At 39.8% G+C, this 20,670-nt stretch overlaps 1 protein-coding gene across 1 annotated transcript in view; it reads right to left on the minus strand.

Moving 5' to 3' along the window:
* The window catches only part of DIAPH2 (diaphanous related formin 2), an 870,032-nt gene that overhangs the window by 145,513 nt on the left and 703,849 nt on the right, over nucleotides 1–20,670 (minus strand). Inside the window, exon 27 of the mRNA XM_015571867.1 lies at nucleotides 9,057–9,152. Within this exon, the coding sequence (XP_015427353.1) occupies nucleotides 9,057–9,152 (96 nt within the window). The remainder of the gene's footprint in view (nucleotides 1–9,056; nucleotides 9,153–20,670) is intronic.

Consider the following 20,670-nt stretch of genomic DNA (forward strand, 5'->3'; position numbering starts at 1 on the left):
TAAAAAAGTAAATAAAAATAGAAAAGAAAAAAAAAAGAAATTGAATCTCCAAAGGGTACTGTGGAGCTGAACATGTCCACTGCCCCTTTCCTTCTTTCCAGCACCTTCCACTCCTCTCAATTTAATTGACACAAGGAAAGGAACTACCAGGAGCAAGGTTCAAATTGTAATACACAGGTGTGTCCAAAAATTTCACAAAAATTGGGAGATAGGGAAGCAAGACACTCATGTCCAGGTGAATCTAGCTGTTTTCAGCCTCTCAGGAAGGAGATGAAATTTGGCTGAAGAGGAAGCAGTTTATACTTTCTTGTCCCTGAAATAATAATATACTACTGAGTCCATTCAAGAAAAATATATGCCTACCATCATGACCACCAATTAGCACAAACAATTATTTCTCTTTAGTTTTGAAAGTAATTAAGTTCTCCAGGAAATGTAAGGTACTTAGGACAATCTGATAAATGCCTTGTCAGTTAATGTCATTATAAATGCAGAGTGTCTGCTCATATTAGAGTGGTATCATGCACCTGGCATACAGGGTCCCAGCCATTAATTCCTGAATTGAAGGTTTGTAAATAAGCAGGTGGTTGTGAGCTTAGCTACCAACATTAGCATGTCTGTGAATGTTTGACATGGAATTAAAGCTACCAAGAGGAATTTATTGCTGCATAATAATTGCTTGTCCCAACTTCTCCCATATTCCAATATCTGAAGGAAGCCTGCTCAATTCATATTCTTATAAAAATCAACTGAAATTGACCTTATCTCCTACTGGCCTGCAGCGATCACCAATGAAGAAATGTGCAGCAGAGCTGATTATATTGTGTAGGAGAACAGACAAGCCAAAGTGATTGAAATTTCTATAGAGCACATCATCAGTGCTTGCTTAGAACAATTTTGCATATAAATAGGGCATAAATGGTCTGTGTGCAATTTGTTCTCTAGTTGTCAAAAAATAATCAAGGACAGACTACATAGCAATCTTCTGCTTTTAGCTTCCCTAATGCCAACCTACATCTTATTAATCAATATATGTATGTGTCTGTCCCGAAAGTAAAATTTAATTTCCATAAATAAAAATACAACAAAAATGAAACAAAAATTATGTAACTAATATAGGCACACACTTCATCACAAGATTCACATGAAGCGATGAAAGACAAAGAAACACTAAATTAAAGCAGTCTTAAAAATTCATCGCATTTGAGAACTCAGTGCAATCTGACTTCTACCCTCCTCCTAACACTCTCCTAAAACTTTTCTTTGCTAAAGTCACCAGTGAGTTCTTAATAGTTAAATCCAATGGCTTCTTTCCAATCCTGATTTTATTGGCCCTCTCAGCTACATCTAATGCTATTCAGCACTTTCTCTTTGAAAAGCTCTATTCCTTTGGCCTCTGTGATATCACACCACACTAGCATTTCTTCCCCCCACACCTCCATAACCAAGCCCTTCATTCTTCTGTTTATGTGCTCCGTCTCCCAGGCTAGCCCCATAAACTGATGGTTCTCAGTTTTTGTGGCACATTAAAATCACCTAAATCACTTTTTAAAAATTTTAACTTTGTTTGAATTTGGCATCATTTACAGACAATAAATTGAAGTGTCTGATTCAATTAATTTTAAAATATATGATTGCCCAGGCTCTGACTCCACAGATTGGGATTCAGTTGGTTCAGAGAGGAATCAGATGTAGGTACTTCGGAGCAGTACCTCAAAGTGATACCAATGTGTAGGTAGGGCTGAGAGAACCACAAATATCTGTTTTCTCCTTTGCTTACTGCTCCACTCATTTTCCCCAGATTATTTTACCCACTCTTGTATTGTTAACTGTCACCTGAATGATGATGATGGTCAATTCTCCAAGATTCCTGGCATTTACCCTCTAATTATTGCCCAGAGGTAACCAAGCTAACTGAGCGCAGTGGAGGCCTAAGGATTTGCTTCTTTCTAATCACCTCCTTCCTGCCTCTCAGAGGAATCACACATATACTCTGACCCACCTCACCCTGACTTGCAGCACTTGCAGACCGGTTAATTCAAAAGTTGACAAAGATTTTCTGTAAATGGTCCCATTCTTTTTGTCTCCTTTCCCAGTTCTCCCCCTGCTTCTCCCCAATTAACTCAAGAATATCTTTCCTCCACCCCCAGTCCATTCTTTCTCGGTCTGAGCCACAAATGTCTTTCATTTTAACTTAGGAGAATAGAACTCAGCATTAGGTGGCTATGAATCCCATATCACACAATAGAGGAGAAAGTGCTTTGTTAACTGTAAAGCACTAGGCATGATAAAGTATTTTAACTATCACACAGTATATGCTTAATAAACACAATAGAATTAAGAGGAGAAAAAAAGCCACACATTTGTAAGTAAAACCAGGCATAACAATACGTGATTGGCAACTCCATTCAAGGCGCTTGAAAGTGTCTCAAGTTTCCTGTCAGAATCTCTGGAAGAGACACAATTTATCTTTTATTCTCTAACTACCTTTCTTCCCTTCAAACCCCAGTATGCAAGGTACAAAGATATTCTTCATTCTTTAATCCATTAGAGCCTGGCTCTTGGCCCTCACTGTTCTACTAAAACTGCTCAGGGAAAGGTCAACTGTTACCCTGTTACCTGCTAGTTGACAAACCCATTTGTCTACTTTCCGTTGGCATTCTACTTATCTTTCTGCAGGATGTGAGTCTGCTGACTTGCTCCATTCTGAAATTTTCTCCACCCCCAGTCTTCTGGGTATCACTTTGGCTACTTCTCCTTCTCCCTTTCTGACCATTTTTTTCCCTGGGTCTTTGGTTGATTCCTGCATTTGCCTCTTAAAAATTATAATCCCCATACTCACTAATCTTGGCCTTCTTCACCTCTCATTGGACATACTCTTCCTGGGTGATCCCAAGGTTTCTATAGTCATATATATGCAGATGCCCCCCAAATCTCTTATCTCCAGGCTCAACCTCTCTTGCTTGTGTGTGTGTGTAATTATGTAACCCTCTACTTAAAAACCACTGCTGGCTCTTTGCGGTTGCAACCGTTTTGTCTGCATTGCCACTGCACCCTTCCACCTCCCCGTTGCATGTATCTGCCATTTCCTGTATCTGAAATGCCCGTTCCCCCTGTTCTTCTCCACATAAAACTACTATTCTTCCTTCAAACACACCTCAAATGCCACTTTCATCATGAAATCTTTCTTGGATTGTCTAGGCAGTTAGCTGCTCTTTAGCACTCTGTGCGTACGCATGTCATTCTACTGCATACACACCTCTCTTCCCTATGAGGCTCTGAGTTCTTTGCACTCCACAGTCCCAGCACTGCTGCCTGCACCCTGCTATTTGACCAAGAAATATTATTTGGATGAATTCCATGTTTTTCTTGATTTGCTTACATTACATCATTTTTTACTAGATTTGAATTACACATAAAAACACAGTAATTGCACTATAGACAAAATGGAATTTAGTTGGCCAATCTAAGGTCCTGACACTTACAAAATAGAAACTGAGGAACCTCATGGGAAAGAACCCATCCTAAGGGAGAAAGAAGTAAAAAGCTTGGAATGAATGATCAGCTTCACCTACCAATAATGAAACACAAATAAATGTAAGACCCCAACAGACCTTGGTCATGGAAAGAGGATAATACTTAGTATTTCGTGCAATCTGTCATGGCCTTGTCCTTGGGCCTTGCTATATGAGGTCAAATACTATGGCCAACAAGATGGCTAACACAACTGAAGGCTGGCCCAGCGGATGTGTCTCAGTGGTTGAGCATTGACCTATAAACCAGGAGGTTGTGGTTTGATTCCCAATCAGGACACATGCCTGGGTTGTGGGGTTTGATCCCCAGTGTGGGGCGTGCAGGAGGCAGTAATCAATGATTCTCTCTCATCATTGATGTTTCTATCTCTCTCCTTTCCTGTCTGAAATCAATACAAATATATTTAAAAGAAGAAACGCAAACAAACAAACAAACAAACAAAAAACCCTGAAGGCTGTTTCTCTACGGATGTCTGTAAGACTCTGAGATATAATACTGCTCGGTCACTAGTGGAATGACACTGAAGGAAGAGAGCGGCATTTCCCCCCACTCCACCACTGACCACTGTCAAGCTCTGGCACTGTGAAGACATGACCGTGCCAGCTCACAGCAGGTGCGGAAAAGCCTGGTATTATAGGCGAAGGTGGAGGAACAGGGGTGGGTAACTGTGTTTGTGAAATGCCCCCTGAGAACCCCTAGAAATTCTCCTGAGACCCCCCTACAGGCAGCTGAGGTCCTGAACATGTCTGTGGAGACAAGATCCAGGACAATCTGTGTTTTATTACTGCTGTGAGATAGAGAGGACTAAGAAAATGTGTGCTTTGTTTTGTTACAAAGATGTTTTCCCTAATACTTAGAGTTTGTTTTTGTTCTCTGTTGAATACCATTGTTTCTTGTCCCCTATCTGTCCTCAAATGGTAAATTACACCTTCTCATTTATACTGTTATCTTGCTGATCCATAAAACTAGGATCATGTGTCTCCTGAGTTTCTTCTGGTTTTTCAAATTTCGTTTTCTTGGTTGCCCTGTGTGGTTCTAAAACCAAATTACATTTATTCTGTTTCCTGGTTTCATTTCTTTCTAATGCTTCTCTTGTGTGTTTGTTTAATGTCTAGAACTATATATCAAAATCTAGTCACAGCTAGAATAGCTAAGTTAGACATCTACCTATTGCTGTTTATATACACTTACAGTGGGCAAAGAATGAAGAAGTCAAGTTGGTTAAAGCAGGGGAAGCAAGTGCTAAGTACTGATAGCTGTTCAGTAAGAACAGAGGCGGCATTGCGTATTGATATTTAAATGTGCTTTTCACTTCTGCAAGGTTTTTCTGTGTGTGTGTGTGTGTGTGTGTGTGTGTGTGTGTGTTTTACCCTCCAAAGCTTACCTTTGATCTTATAAAGACAAAGTCAGAAATACTGATGGGCAATACCTTACAAAGTCGATTGTAAACACATGGAACTTAGTACCTGAAGTGCTAACAAAGGCTGTATCAAAGAAGGTACAGAAAGATTTAGCAAATTCATAGATGATACATCCACAGTAGGTTATTAAGGAAAACTGAGATAGATGATCCTTTTACCCACTAAGTTTCCAGAAAGCACAGTCCACATTCTAGGATGCAAAGGCTCTTGAGAGGTGAGGGAATGGGGCAGGTACTCTAACTCCTTCCCAAGCATACAATTCCTATCTCATTACGCACATATAAGATTGTGTTGCAATTAGATTGTGTCGCAACTGTATCACATGCCTTACATTCATGTTTTCCCAAGCAGTATCCAAATTCCTTGAGGCAGTGGCCTCTTTGGTGCTGCATCCTTAGTACCTAACCCAGTGTATGACACCCAGGAGGCAGTCACCCGAACTGCACATTGTTGAATGAATACTATCTATTCCTATAGTTTCACTTACCCCAATAAGAATTCATCTTCCATCAGCACTCATCTTCCTGATCCTAGCAGTCTTCTCCTGTAACCCACCTGTCCTCCCAACTAATCACACTCAAAAGCCTAGATGCATCCTGGTTACTCCTTTTCCTCTACATTATTTCCTTTGACTAAGAATATGACAGTATTATCCCCATTCATTGCTCACACTTCTATAGATGACTGTCTTAATATATAGCTTTGATCATGCTCTTGCACTGCTTAAAAGCCTTCAGTATATCGTCATTGCCTACAGATTTATATGCTGACACCTTAGCATCTTATTCAAGCACTCTAGGATATGGCACCAACCTCCTTTTCCAGAATTATCTCCAAACTTTTATACTTTATAGAACCATTAGCTATATTATTTGCTATTCTCCCAAAATACTTGTGTTTTCTTACCTCTATTTTTCTTAAGGACATTTCATTCAACTGAAATGCTTACTATCCCCACCTCCAACTCCTACTGCTGATTTCCATTCTCATCCTTCCAGGCCTTTCCACCGTGTTTTTTTTTTCCCCTGATATATCCATTAAGTCATGATATTTCCCTTCTCTGAACTCACATAATATGCTATTAACACCTTTTGTATAGTACCTATTATCATCTGCCTCACTCTGCAGCATTTCTATACTTTTTTATCTTTCCTACAAGACACAAGGGTCTTATAACTAAGGATATCTTATCTTAATTATTTCTGCATCTTCCATCATTTGTAATATAGTACATTTCACAGAACATACATACAATAAATTAATGAATGTTTAGGGGCTCATTTCCTAATCTCAGAGTTTGACATCAGCAAAGCTGTAATCTGGGATGAGACTGCCTGTGTATATTCTGACTGGTTGGGGCCTGTGCGACACCAGTTATTAATATTTTAAATATCACTCCTGACATGACAGTCTCCTTTAAAATGTCTTTTGGTGCCCTTAATAGAAACAGCACACTCAGCTGAAATGGCTTGCGGCAAGGCTTGGGAGCGCCTTCAGAGTCACCCAATGTGGGTTACTCTTGGGGTGCGGCCCCAGGCTCAGCGTGGAAGATCTCTAATTTAGGCAACTAATTATGCCAGTTATTAACATTTTAACTTTCTCATGGAGAATACAGACTCTCACCTCATTTTGGGTAAATATGGCATTGAAAACACTGCAATTAGACGCAGAACTGTAGAGCTCTGTAGTTTACATACCGTCATTTCTGTCTGTAAGTGATGCCAACAAGGTGGAAAGCAGAGCAGAACATCGTTGCTATTTGTGGTGGACTCTGATTTCAGATTTTTGCCTATTTCCTCTTATTTTACTTTACTTGGAGGAAACAGCCATTTTTTATAAGTTGGTTTTACTGCTTGTATCTCACCATGTTGAAGTGGAGGTCATTAGAAAGCAACAAGGATGCCGGTGTTGCATAAGGAAATTGTAACAATACGAAATCAATGGAATCTTGGAAAGGAACCAAATAAGGTGCCTAAGAAAGTCAACACAAAAAGGGGCCAGCAGGAAAAGATGGTATAGTTAGGAAAAGGCAGGAAGAAGGAGGAAATCTGGAAAAGTCCCTGGTTCTGCTGCTTATAGAAAGGGGCAAGCAGACAGGAGAGTTTTTGGCAGGCTCATCCTCTCTGTGCCTGCCTCTCGCTCTCCCTCTCTCCAAGCTCTTCCAGTGATGTCCAAGATGCTTCATCAATCATTGCCGCTGCCTGCCTTCTAGTTTCTTTTTACCGCTGGACATTTGCATTGGCTGCTGCCACTTAGAACGACTGCCAGGGCTAAATAGGCTGATATTTTTTGACCCTCTGTGCTCATGGAGGCACTCCAGATACAAACCAATGGAGAGCCCAATTTAGATTACTTGGAAACAGTACTATAAATTTATGCCATTTCTGAATATATTCTTGGTGTTTCACAGTTGACAACACTATATTCCCTTGAGTGCCAAACTCACAGAAACCCCATAGAATGATCGCTCTCTCCAGTAGTCTTTCTAGAGTCAGTTTGAGGTGTGAGACTAATCAGACAGGGGCCTCAGAAAATGTATTTTTTAAAATAAACAGACTGGAGAGACGAAGGCAGTTCTTTTAAGGCACAGAATAACTTTTACTTACCAGCTGCTTAACAGAGAACTGAATTGATGTACAAATTATTTCAGTTTGCTTTCCACTGACTATTAATGTTCTGGCAGTTCAAGAAAAAACAGTGAAGGTTTCTGTTTTCTTAAGAGATGAAAGGGGCCCAATAGCATTCTAGAACATTCTTATTTCACAGACAAAGACTGAGGCAAATGGAATGGCCACCTCATAATTACAGAGCAGTAGTGCTCCTAACATTCTGCCATGGAGCATTACCTTAAGAAGTTAATATGAGCATATAAATAAGGATTTTCATTTTCTTTCCTCCAAGCTTCCCCTCTTTTTGTAGCCCATCTTCAATGCCGTCAGACACACAAAGTAGTCTTATAATCCAACCAAAACACTTCTCTCCTCTCAACCATATCTTACTTTCAAAAAGATGAATATAACTCATACTGTCTGCTGCCATTGCCAAAAGCTACCGGAATATCTCTGCACTGGGCTCCATTTCTTTCACTGGTTTGTTGGACTACAATGGTTTTAAGAGACACCAATTTGCATTCTAACGATATATGATAGTTTCCAGTCTAGATTCAGAATATTTTTTGAACTGCAGGCTATTCAAGGCAAATCTTCTAACATTAAATGAAGTAGAGTTTACATATTTACTATTAATTTTCCTTTTTTATTTACTGCTCTATATAGCTTTTATAGTCTATGAAGAGGACATTTCAAATTAGCACACCTAATTTCTTCTCTACTTTAAGAAAGATATGAACTAAAAAAAAATATAAGAACTTACTTAGAGGAGATGGCCAGCTCGGCCTATTTGGATTATACTGAGTGCAACTCCTATTTACCTCATCCCCAGGGTGTAAACAGAGGAGGTAGACAACTCTCTAATTACACTTGAGTGAGGGAGGTTGTTTTCATGTTTCTAATTCCCCTGAGATCAACTTTCTTTGTGTGCCTATGTTACTAACACACACAAACATGGGTTTCAATGCTTGGGACTTTCAGGGATCTTAGATCATCTGTGTCTCTCCTCTCTTTGCTAACATGGAGAATAGATTGTACTGCAAAGCCACAGCAGCCCCTAGAAAGAAACATTATCTCTGTTTCCTTACCTTTAAATAGCTAATGTGCCATCCACAGGGCCAATTACTTTTAATGATTTAATTACATTTATGGTTTTAAAGCACACCTTCCACCCAAACCACGCGCTCAGAAAATAACAATTAAAATATTTAATATTAAACACAGTGGGAGTTCTTGTTTCAGAATGTTTTTTTTGCAAAGTCTACAGTTATTTGAACATACTTTTACCAGGTTGAAACTTGCAATCATGGAGATGGAGAAACCTGCTGAGACTTCACACTTGAAGAACTGAGATCAAGTGTTAAAAAACATCTTCCGGGGCCAAGTTTTTCTGTTTGTTGTTTGTTGTTGTTATTTTTTTTTTTATCGGGGGAGGGTCCTTGGCTCTGAACATTTATATTTGACAATCCCAGTGAGCTCAGAGGGGTCTTACCTGGATTCCTGGGAATCCGCTTCCTGCGGTCTCGGAATGCTGCACCTGATTGTAGGGCTTCTAGAAGATTATCCATCACACCAGTCTCATCACCCTCTGGAGGGAAGGAGAAATCAGAATTAATCTTGGAGCAATTAAAGTTAAACTACAGGAAAATAAAGGGAAAAACTCCTGTCAGATTTACATAATACCCCTAAATTAAAGACATATATCTGTTTTAACATAATGGATCCTGTCAGTTTCTGGCACCACTGACTACTTTGCTTATTACGCACCATTAAGCAAAATTCATGCCAATCCCACTGTTCTTTCAACTTAAAGACCTTGTCTTTTGTATTATTGATGACACGCTCAGTATGCAAATAAACAGCAGCTGATCAGCTACTGCTGCCTTGCTGTTAAGATTCTTATAAGATATTCCTAAGCAAGAAACCACTGACCCAGCTTAATGCAATCAATGCACAGGGTGTGATTTGATGAAGCGGAGTTACACAAGGTTAAATACTGATTGTATTAATACCTTCAGCATTCAAGCATCATCTGCGATTATCTCAAAAGACACTATTTGCAAAACACATTTGCATTCAATTCCTACCTAATCCATATCCTTTCCCCATTTCAAAATGCTGACATTGTTAAAGAAGAAGAAGAAGAAAAGGTGACCACATCATCTGAAAGGCCACATTTTACATTTGAGAAACATTAGCCAGACTCTCCTCATCCCTTTTAGAATGCTGCTGTTTCAAAGCTTTTCCTATGGGAAAGAACTGTTAAGAATCCACGGGCGAGTACTCAGAAAATGTTTCTGGAAATTCCTAATGGCAATGTATGTAGAACATTCCACCTTTGACAACTCTGGCCATCAAAAACACTTTAAGATTTGTTAGAGCATTTGTCTCAAGGTGTCAATTGCCAGAAACTCTCTACTGCACTGTGGCTAATGCACAGGCAATGAAAAGGACCCTCACAAGATAGTTAATGTACGTGGCAGCTAAATGTGTGGGTCTGGGGTAGAGGGCACTGGTAGGAGGGTTAAGAGAAGTAAAAGTGAGGAATGAGGAAGAAGAAATTATTTCTAATGCTATTCCCAAGTTATATTTAAGTCTGACTTGTTGAAAGAATTGACTAGGGGTATCAGATGACAGAAAATATTCTCTTATCGGGTAAGAACAAGCTAAAATCTTTACGAGTAACCTGTTCCTTTGACTTGAGACTTCCTTTATGATCATTAATACTAAAATGAATTCTCTAATACAGGATATTGAATGGAAAACAAAAAGGGAGACAGAGGTCCTTAGTTCTAATATATGGTGAAAACAGGAAAAATAAAAGGAAAGGAGAGTCCTAGTGACCAAAGAGGAAAAGGGGATTGTGCACTTTTAGGAAGGCTGCAGATATTTGAACAAACACCTGCTCTTTACAATAGGAAAAAAAAAAAAAGAGGAACTGAGAGTAGTTGGGTGTGACTGGAATGCATCTAGGAAAATTAAATTTTATGCAGGAGGCACTTGACATTTGTTGTATCTTTTAATCTGCCCAAGAACACTGTGAAATAGGTATTCTCTGTTTTGCAGCTGGGGATACTAAAACTTGGAGAGTTTAAGTTTCTTGCTCCAAATCACACTGCCGGCATGCGGAAGGGTCTAGGAATGAACCCAGATCCACCTGCCACCAAGGTCAGCCCTCTTTGCATGACAGCAAGCAGGAGATGAATGGACTAGGCCAGAGGTCGGCAAATCATGGCTTGCGAGCCACATGCGGCTCTTTGGCCACGAAGTTTCAATCGCACTGTACTTGTGTGCCCGCACGTGGTATTTTGTGGGAGAGCCACACTCAAGGGGCCAGTTTGCCGACCACTGGACTAAGCCTATGGTGGCCAGATGATGAAACATCATAATCTTATGATCTAGTGTGGGCATTATCCTATAAACCAGCACTGTGCAATAGTTTGTGGGAGAGACACTCAAGGGGCCAGTTTGCCGACCACTGGACTAAGCCTATGGTGGCCAGATGATGAAACATCATAATCTTATGATCTAGTGTGGGCATTATCCTATAAACCAGCACTGTGCAATAGTTATATATAATGCATGCCACAAATGTGAGCCATGTAAATAGTTTCAATTTTTCTAGTAGCCATATTTTAAAAAAGCAGGTGAAATTAATCTGAATATATTATGTAAATATTTAACTCAGTATATACAATAATTATATATTTTACATTCATTTTCTCAGACTAAGTGTTGAAAATCTAATGTGTTTATTTCAGCACATTTTACTCCAGATTAGCTACATTTCAAGTGCTCAATAGCTATATGTGGCTCCGGTTACTGTATACTGCAGTGTAGCCATAAGCCATTGGAGGTGCCTTAATCAGATATATGCTTTAGAAAGACTTGTCAAACAGCACTGTGGTGGAAGACAAGATGGCGCGACAGGAGGCAGGAAGATGTTTAGGAGTATAGGCTAATTGTCTCAGTAGGAGAGAAAGGACTGAATGAAGGGGACAGCAGAGTGAATGGAGAGGGTGGATATTGTGAAGGTATTAATGCTGTCAACAGGACCTAGCTGGGCTGCTGAGGTCAAGGGGAAGGAAGGGAAGGAATCTAGATGACCAGGGATAAACAGGTTGAGAAAATGTGATGATTTTTTGAGATTATCTTTTAAGAAATAGCTCAGTAGAGAAATCCAGTAACAAGTTGGAAATATGAGCCTGGAACCCAGGAGTGAAGTCCGGGCTGGAACTGAAAGATCTGAGTGCTGGTGGAAGATGGATGAGATTACCCTGAGACAGTGTATGAAATGAGGAGGGGGCATAGCATGCAATTCCTGAGGACCCCAATTTTTAATAAGAAGTCAGGAGAAGCAGAATTGCAAAGAAGACATGGAAAGAATTTTTAGAGTTATAGAAGCACAACCAGAAGAGAGCCACAGTACAACTGAATTGAAGTGTCCTTATAAAAGCAGTCATTATAAAGATCATGTAGAAAGATGAATATATGTATACAAGTGAAAACAACAGAATACAAAACAGTATGCATTATGATTTTACAGATAATACGCAAAACTGAAAAAAAATTATAACAATGACATCATGGATACCATTTCAATAAAATTATTTAATGCTATCATATTGTATATAGATAAAAAATATGGAAAACAAGTATGACAGAAATTAAAAAATAAATCCTTTTGCTTAATTTAGTGGTTGCCATCACACAACACTGATCAAAATATTATGTTAGGCCATTGTTTCTGAACTTTTTTTTTTCATTATCATCCCCTCCCCCCATGGAACCATTTGTTGTATCTTTTAATTCCCAATTAAAAGATACAACATTCCTAATTTCCCATCATTAAAATTTAATATACCACAGATATACTACATATCTGTTTATGCATTGTGGCTCTTCGGAGGGCTACAAACCTTGTAATATCTAAGATTTTTCTCTGCCCACCTCCTCAAGAAAAAATATTCATTCCCTTAGGGGTGCTACTGTCCCTGCCGAGAAGGCATGTGTTAAATGGTTCTTTTTTTTTCTTAAGGCCAGGTCTTTGTGAACATCGCTGATGTATTAAAAGAAAGAAATGTAGGTTCCAGTCCACCATTGCTTTTTCATTTGCTTCAAGATAACTTTCAAAGGAGCTGAGAGATTTTTATGAAATGTCTGACACTAAAGAATGGAAGTTATATGAATATGTCATAGAACTGGTTTATATTTCAGTTAGTCTTTCTAAAGCAAAATGGAAGCCAACATGATTATTTGAAAGAAGTTATCCTTCATTTTAAATAAGTTTCAGGGAAATTTGGTATGTCATTGAATTGTGTGAGGTTGACAGTTCACTTAGAATTTTCAAGTTCATAGAATCATTCATTCTACTTACATGTGATTAGCAGTAAGTAGCTGGGATTTTCATTTGTTTTTAAATTTTTGGTCTATGTGATCAAACTGAGGAAAAATATCTTTTAAGTTTGTGGGGGTTTTTTTGAAAAGGAAAATAGCTTTTACTTTTTGAGTTACATAGAAAAATGTGCTTTCTTATAATTTATAATACCTATTTTACTGAGCAAAAGAATTATCGCAGAGAAAATTGTTAATGCTTTTTAGCCACAAGGATGGTAATATATGAGCATGTCTGAGAAGTAGCAATTCAGAGACAAATTTCTAATCTTTCACTGTCTGTGAAACGAAATCACAGACAGTATTGAGGAGCTGAGTGGGTTGTATGCAGTCCTGTGGTCTCTGTGTGAGCTACATATATTTGGGTAAAATGAAAGGTATGGGTTGTACCTTGTATTTCATGTTTCCAACAATGTTGGTCATTCAGTGGGTGCTGAATGCTTGCTGCTCTCAATTTTCAGCATCAATATTTACCTGTATTGTATTGACTTAATTTCCTCAGAAGAGTTTGGAGATGCTACTGAGTAAAATTAGCACTGGGTGAATTAATGATCTCTGTTACACCTCTGTGTAAGGTGATTCCCCGATGGCTAGCACAAACTTATTTAGTGGCTATTCTCTATGGGTTTCTCAATTTCTGCTTATTTTGTGACTTCAGGAGTTGAGGGCCTTCGTTTTAAACTATATTTGTAAGGATGTTTTTATAGTGGACAGCCTTGAAAGACATAATGTCTACCTCCAGAGCAGAGGGAAAGTTTGTTTGCTTTCAAAACAGATTATATTTCCCTGTAGGGCAGATGTCAGGCAGGTTTTCTTTTAGTCCATTATAAAAGACTGGGTTCCCGAAGCCTGGGTTCCTCAGCTGTGACACAAAATAACCGTGTGCAAAGCGTCCACCTGGGCCCCCCTTGGCGTCTCCCCTTGGGAGCTGGAAGGCAAGGGAAAGCAATGTGCACATGAAGCTCACACTGCTCGCTATACCATGAGGTCTTTGTCTCCGACCCTGGATCTCGTGTCTTCCGCCAACATACCTGAAACTGTGGTAGACTGACTTTTAACATGTCAGTAGGGTAACATTTCTGACCCTATACAGTCTTTGAAAATACTCTGAGCCATCCCTCCTTTCCAAGCCTTATTAATTAGAATACCCCTTATTATTCTAGGAAACTAAACACCTGGTGCTTGGACTTTTCCATTAACTAAGACCCAACTCCACTTCATTACTCCTCAAAAATGACAAAACTAAAGCCAATGTTATAAAAATCATTTCATAAGATTCTAACAACCTGGTCATAATGGCTTTAATTCACTATTACACAGCCTCCTTGAAATCTCTATTTTTTAATTAAGGCCTTCTGGAAAAGTTGAGCTGCTCAAAGTTGAAGAAGTTGCCATCAACCGATCAGTGTAAAGTGACCCAAAAGAAGCCGAAGGCTTTTTGCTGATGGTAGAACCCTACCATGTAAGATAATACTTATGTAGATTAAGTAATTCTTAAAACTAAAGTTGTGCTCTCTGTGGGAAAGGCTCATGGAAGAATTAGGTACAGGGGTCCTCAAACTATGGCCCGCAGGCCACATGCAAATACAAATATTGTATTTGTTCCCATTTCGTTTTTTTAATTCAAAATATGATATGCGCAGTGTGCATAGGAATTTGTTCATAGTTTTTTTTAAAAAAAAACTATAGTCCGGCCCTCCAAGGGTCTGAGGGACAGTGAACTGGCCCCCTGTTTAAAAAGTTTGAGGACCCCTGAATGAGGACTTAAGCATCTGAAAACAATACATTGAAAAGGCTCGGTAATGACTGGTTTAAGGACAGTAAAATCTAGACTTATTAACTCCTAGCACACGGGCATGTGTTCACTCATTTGCAGTGTGTGCGTGTGTGTGTGTGTGTGTGTGTGTGTGTGTGTCTGTATAAATTTACAAATATTGTAATGCACAGATCTTAAGTGTACAGTTTGGTGAGTTTTGACAGGTTGCTTCACTCATATAATCACCACCAAAATCAAAATACTGAACATTTCCATCACCCCTAGTAAGTTCCCTCTTGCCCCCACTATTCAGATACAACCTCTGCTCTGATTTCTACCACCATATATTAGTTTTGCCTGTTCATATCATATAATTTTAAGAGAGTAAAATGTGTTGAGATCATTCTGAATCAGTGTAGCTACCTGAAATTAAATATGTGTAGTGTGCGTGTTAAACCATGAGGACAGCAACTGAATTAAAAAGTACAGGAGTTATAGTTGGATAGGTAAGGTCAGAGCAGAGTCCTAAAGTGACTTAGATATCAAAGAAAGAAGTTTGAACATGTTTCAAGTGACTCTGAAAAGTCATTGGTAGATCTTCAGCAAAATAGTGATGTGATAAAGGTGACATTTAAGATCAGCATCACAGTAGTATGCAAAATGGAACAGAGTGGGAGAAAAATGAATTATACATAGAACATAATTTAATTTGCAGTGACAAATATTATTCTCCCTAACCCTGGGCAAAGTAGAATGGTTAATTTTGGCATTAATGGTGGAAGACGAAATAGAAAAGTAAAATTGGTTTTGTGAGCAAGGTCATGAGCAGCAGTAAATGGAAGCTGACAGCATAGGAAGGCAGTGATAAGTGGAGTGTAAGAAAAATCAGGGTTAGATTCAATCTTTTCTACACTATCTGTTATGCTCCAGATTAAGACCATGCTGCAAGATGTATGGATTTGTAGATGACACAAAACTAGAAGACTGCTCAGTTATCAAAGAAGAGGGAATCAAAATCCCTTCTCTAGGAATCTAATAAAAATAAAGGCACGGAGCTGAAAAAAAAGCTCTTATAATTCCACATGAAACAATAAATGGTAATAGACTAAGCAAAAGGCAACCATAATATGATGAAGATAACACAGTGTGCTGCAGGACCTTAATACCTAAGGGTAATAACAAACCACAAATGAGTCAGAAATAAACGAAATCAAACCAGGTGGTAAAGCATGGTATCAACAGACATGACAGAGACCGGAAGGCCTTGTACTGCAGTCCACGAGTATCTAGAAAGCCTCTACCTGATGAGAGGGTTCTGCTAGTTTGCAGTTTAATTAGAAATGAGTGAAGAATGGAGATGGACTTGGTAAATCAAAAGATGGTAACAGGATAATAGTTTGTGAAGTGATTTACAACCATGAAAAGTGTTTAAGAAAATCAAGATATTCCAAAGCGATAAGAGGGCATAAGTAATGTATAAAGTTCTAAGGGAAATAATGAAGGCAGATGCTCCTGTTCAAAAGACGAAAACTTCCAAGTGGGAAAAGAGGACACAGGAACTTAGAAGAAATTACCAGAAACCACAGGATGAGGTAAGGGCAGTGTAGCAATTACATTATGCAGCAGTTGAAAATTTGTAAAACAAAACGGAAAAAACATTATGCTCCCAGGTCGAGGCCTTGCACAGTGGTGCACACCAAAAAGCAAAATTAATCTCTCAGCAATTAAAACTATAGAGGGAACTGTTGGTTAGATAGTTCATTCATTCTATTATCTCCTTGCCAGAACAGGTGATTAACAGTTTCCTACAGTGAGGTAAATCATCAGATCCCTGATAAACTTCGGAGTGAATAGTATTCTTCCTTAATAATTTTAATTTAAGGTTAATGTTTTAGGTACATTTTGTCATGGAAAAGGTACCATATTAGAGTCATAAGTAAATGGATATTCCAGTCCACAGTGATGAATGGTGAAGGATGAGGTGATATCTCCCCAAATATCTACATGATAGGTATCTACAAAAATAAATGTTTGTCAGGGGAACTGAATTGGTGAGTTAACTTTCCCTGATGTGCCTGCACTTTAAAGAGGAGCTTGTTAACACAAATGAATGGATTTCTAAAAGGTAGAGTTTCAGTGAAGAAACTTTTATGGCCAGAGGCACCTTTTTGGCAGTTTGCCTATGGTAAGACAGCTTGATATAAATGGTAGTTAAAAAATAATGCTAATGCGCATTCATTTTTCCCCAGTTTACCTATATCCTAGAAGATTGGGAAAAGAAAATCACACATTCTATAAATAAGAAAACACCCAATAAACCTGAATGTTAACGCTTACCAGAAAACCGCTGTTGATGCCTCTGGTAAAATATCTCACATTCTGTATTTTAAGTAATTAATATTTCAAAGAGACCTTTGAAATACTTTGTGTGTCTTATCAGAATCAATCATTTACTAAGGGCATGGAACGCTTGTGAAGGGAAAACTGCGTAAAAACAAACTTGGAAAAAGAATAAATTTAACTCAATTCCAAACCATCTACCAAAGTAAATCTAAGTTACTGTCCAAAAAATAAAACAAAGATGTCTTGCAAGTAAGAATATTAATGATATCTACCATTTATTGAGAGCATACTGTGTATGGCAGGCCCTCCCCTAAGAGAATCCTCACGTGAACCTATTTCCCAGGTACAGAAACTGAGGCATATTTAGGTGAAGTAACTCACTCAAGGTTGTAGTTGGAAAGGACAGACCAGCATTGGAACCTAAGAGGCATGTCTATAGAGCAGGGGTTGGCAAACTGGAGTCCTAGCAGTCACATCCAGACTCTCGCCTGCTTCTGTACAGCCTACATGCTAAGAATGCTTTTCACATTTCCAACGGTTTCTAAAAGATCAAAAGAATATTTCGTGCTACGTAAAACTTTCACAAAATTCAAATTTCAGCCCATGGAATAAATTCGGCTCCTTTACAGAAGACCTAGCTTGATTGGAACAGAGCCATACACAATTCATTATGTCCTTTCTATGCTGCTTTCATGATACCACAGTAGAGCTGAGGAGTGGTGACAGAGACCTTTTTGCCTGTGAGGCCTAAGAACTTACTATCTGACCCTTTAAAGGAAAAGTTTGCTGACCCCTGATATAGATAGAGTACACACCGTCAACATCAGCGTCACATAGCTACAGACCCACGTGAGCTCACGATCTGCCTCTGAGGTGCTGAAGGAGCTAGGCAATCTCTGTATCAGACAAACAAGGGCTCGCCAAGTGGAAGGTGGGAAAGGATGTGAGCAGTGAGTGTAAGCTGACTTAAAATTGAGATGCGTCCATTTAGAGGGGAAAAGCCAAGAATGAGCCAGAATGAGGAAGCAATGGTTATATACACACTTCTATCTGGATTTGCATTTAGGAGTCCTTGAAGTTCATTCCTAAAGAACAGTTACAAACAGAGCCCGGCTGCAGTGGCTCAGTGGTTGAGCATCGACCCATGAACCAGGAAGTCATGGTTCAATTCCCGGTCAGAACACATGCCCGGGTTGTGGCTCAATCCCCAGTGTGGGGTGTACAGGAAGCAGCTGATCAATGATTCTCTCTCATCATTGATGTTTCTATCTCTCCATCTCTTTTCTCTCTATACCATCTTCATAAGAAATACAAGCACAGCCTAGTGGAGGAGAGGGAAAGGGATAGTTTCAACTTCTGCAGCACCACCATGAGGTCAAATGTGTCCTTACATCTTCCTTGGTGCTGCCCAGCAAAGGCCTGAGGTAAGTGTGGGAATAGATGTAGCTTTTCAGACTGTCAAACTTCAGTGGGGGGGCAGGGGAGGGTTGGGGGGGTGGTGGTAAGAGATCAACCAAAGGTCTTGTATGCATGCATATAAACATAACCAATGGACACAGACACTAAGGGGGATGAGGGCATGTGTCAGGGGGTGGGGGAGGCCTGGGGAGGTCAATGGGGGAGAAAAAGGAGATATATGTACTACTATTTGTAATACTTTAAACAATAATAATTTAAAAAACAAGAATGAGAATAACAACAAAAAAAGAACAGTCCAAATGAGAGTGAAGTCAGGCAGTTTTAACAAATGTCACACACCACAGAAAAAATGGCAGCCCACCACCAAATATAAAAGTGTTGTAAATCGTAACACTGATACTTTGAATTGACTGATGCTTGGAGTATAGGAAACAAGTGGATGATTCATCAGTTGTTAGCCCAGCTTTGCAACCAATCAGTGCTCTTCCTTCATTCACCAGCTTCTACAGTAGGTCAGCTCTCCAGCCAGGTTCCTGTACAACTACAGACAGGCCCTAATAACCTAACTCCACTTATTGCACAGGAACTTAACTGTTGTTTATCTATTTTTTAAAATATATTTTATTGATTTTTTACAGAGAGGAAGGGAGAGGGATAGTTAGAAACATTGAGGAGAGAGAAACATCAATCAGCTGTTGACCCCTGACCCCTGATCTAGATACATGCCCTTGACCGGAATCGAACTTGGGACCCTTCAGTCTGCAGGCCGATGCTCTATCCACTGAGCCAAACCGTTTAGGGCTGTTTATCTATTTTTTAAAGGCAAAAAGTCTTGGTGTGTGTACATGCTTGTATGCGTGTGATCACCTTATGTACTTAATCTTTTATTCCTCACTGGAGGATATGTTTTTATTGATTTTAAAGAGAGAAGAAGGGAGAGACAGAGAGAGAGAGAGAGAAAGAGAGAGAGAGAGAGAAACATCGATTGATTGTCTCCTGTATGCACCATGACTGGGGACAGAGCCCGAAACCCAGACATGTGCCCTGACCAGGAATTGAACCGTGATCCTCCTGGTTCATAGGTTGCCGCTCAGCCACTGGGCCAGGCTGGCCGGGCTGTACCTATAATTCTCTAAAGCTGTTTTCTTGGAAGGCATTCCCGGGTCACTGAGTCACTCTTGCCGGCCTGTGGTCACATTTCAGTGACTTAAGCCTTTGGGAGGAGACGTTGGCTGAACTTCCTGACTCCCTGGCCAATCCCAGGCTGGTGGACTAATTAACTCATCTGTTAGAGATCACAGGCTCTTCTCCCAAAACATAGGCAGTTCTGCTACATCTAGACACACTTGGCATAATTATGAAACATTTTGAATATCTCTTTTACGAATATCACCATTCTCCCAAATTCTCCAGCTGAAATATTATTAACGTAGGCACAGGGGTCTGAGCTAGTCGATTTGACATTGGCAAAGATGATGAATTGAATTCCTAAGGGGTCGCGGAAGTCAGAACATCCAAAAGTGTTCATCATTCCTACCCATCTATTTTACTAATTGGATGAATGTTTTAATTTGATTTCCCCCCTGAAAGTCTGTCATGTGACAGTGATGTGAGGAGGGCTCTCTGGGCTGCCCTGCCCTCCGCCAGGCCCCGCGGTCCTCCTCTCAGGGCTCTGGGAAAAACGCAGGTGCCACCAGGATACGAAGGGAGCTCTGGTTCCGTGCGGGGAGCTGGGAGAGCTACAGTAAAACCAGGTCCCCAGGGCAGCCGACGCCATCCTCTCCTCAGAGCTGCAGGCCTGGGCATTTCCCTCCGCGGGTCGGACCTGCTCTGTGATGTCACGTGGGACGTTCATAAGCCCCGGCTGCAGTGGCTCAGTGGTTGAGCATCGACCCATGAACCAGGAAGTCATGGTTCAATTCCCGGTCAGAACACATGCCCGGGTTGTGGCTCAATCCCCAGTGTGGGGTGTACAGGAAGCAGCTGATCAATGATTCTCTCTCATCATTGATGTTTCTATCTCTCCATCTCTTTTCTCTCTTAAATCAATTTTAAAAAACACATTTAAACATTAAAAAAAGGGAAAAAAAAGGTTTTTTCAAAGGCCAATGGGAGACCTATTTTGCAAGTTTTGATTTCCTGTCTGAGAAGCAGCCTCTGACTGCCTTGGAGTAAATTCAGCGGCTTTATGGAC

The sequence above is a fragment of the Myotis davidii genome, unplaced genomic scaffold, assembly GCF_000327345.1.
Source record: "Myotis davidii unplaced genomic scaffold, ASM32734v1 scaffold1693, whole genome shotgun sequence".
In the NCBI taxonomy this organism is placed as follows: Eukaryota; Metazoa; Chordata; class Mammalia; order Chiroptera; family Vespertilionidae; genus Myotis; species Myotis davidii.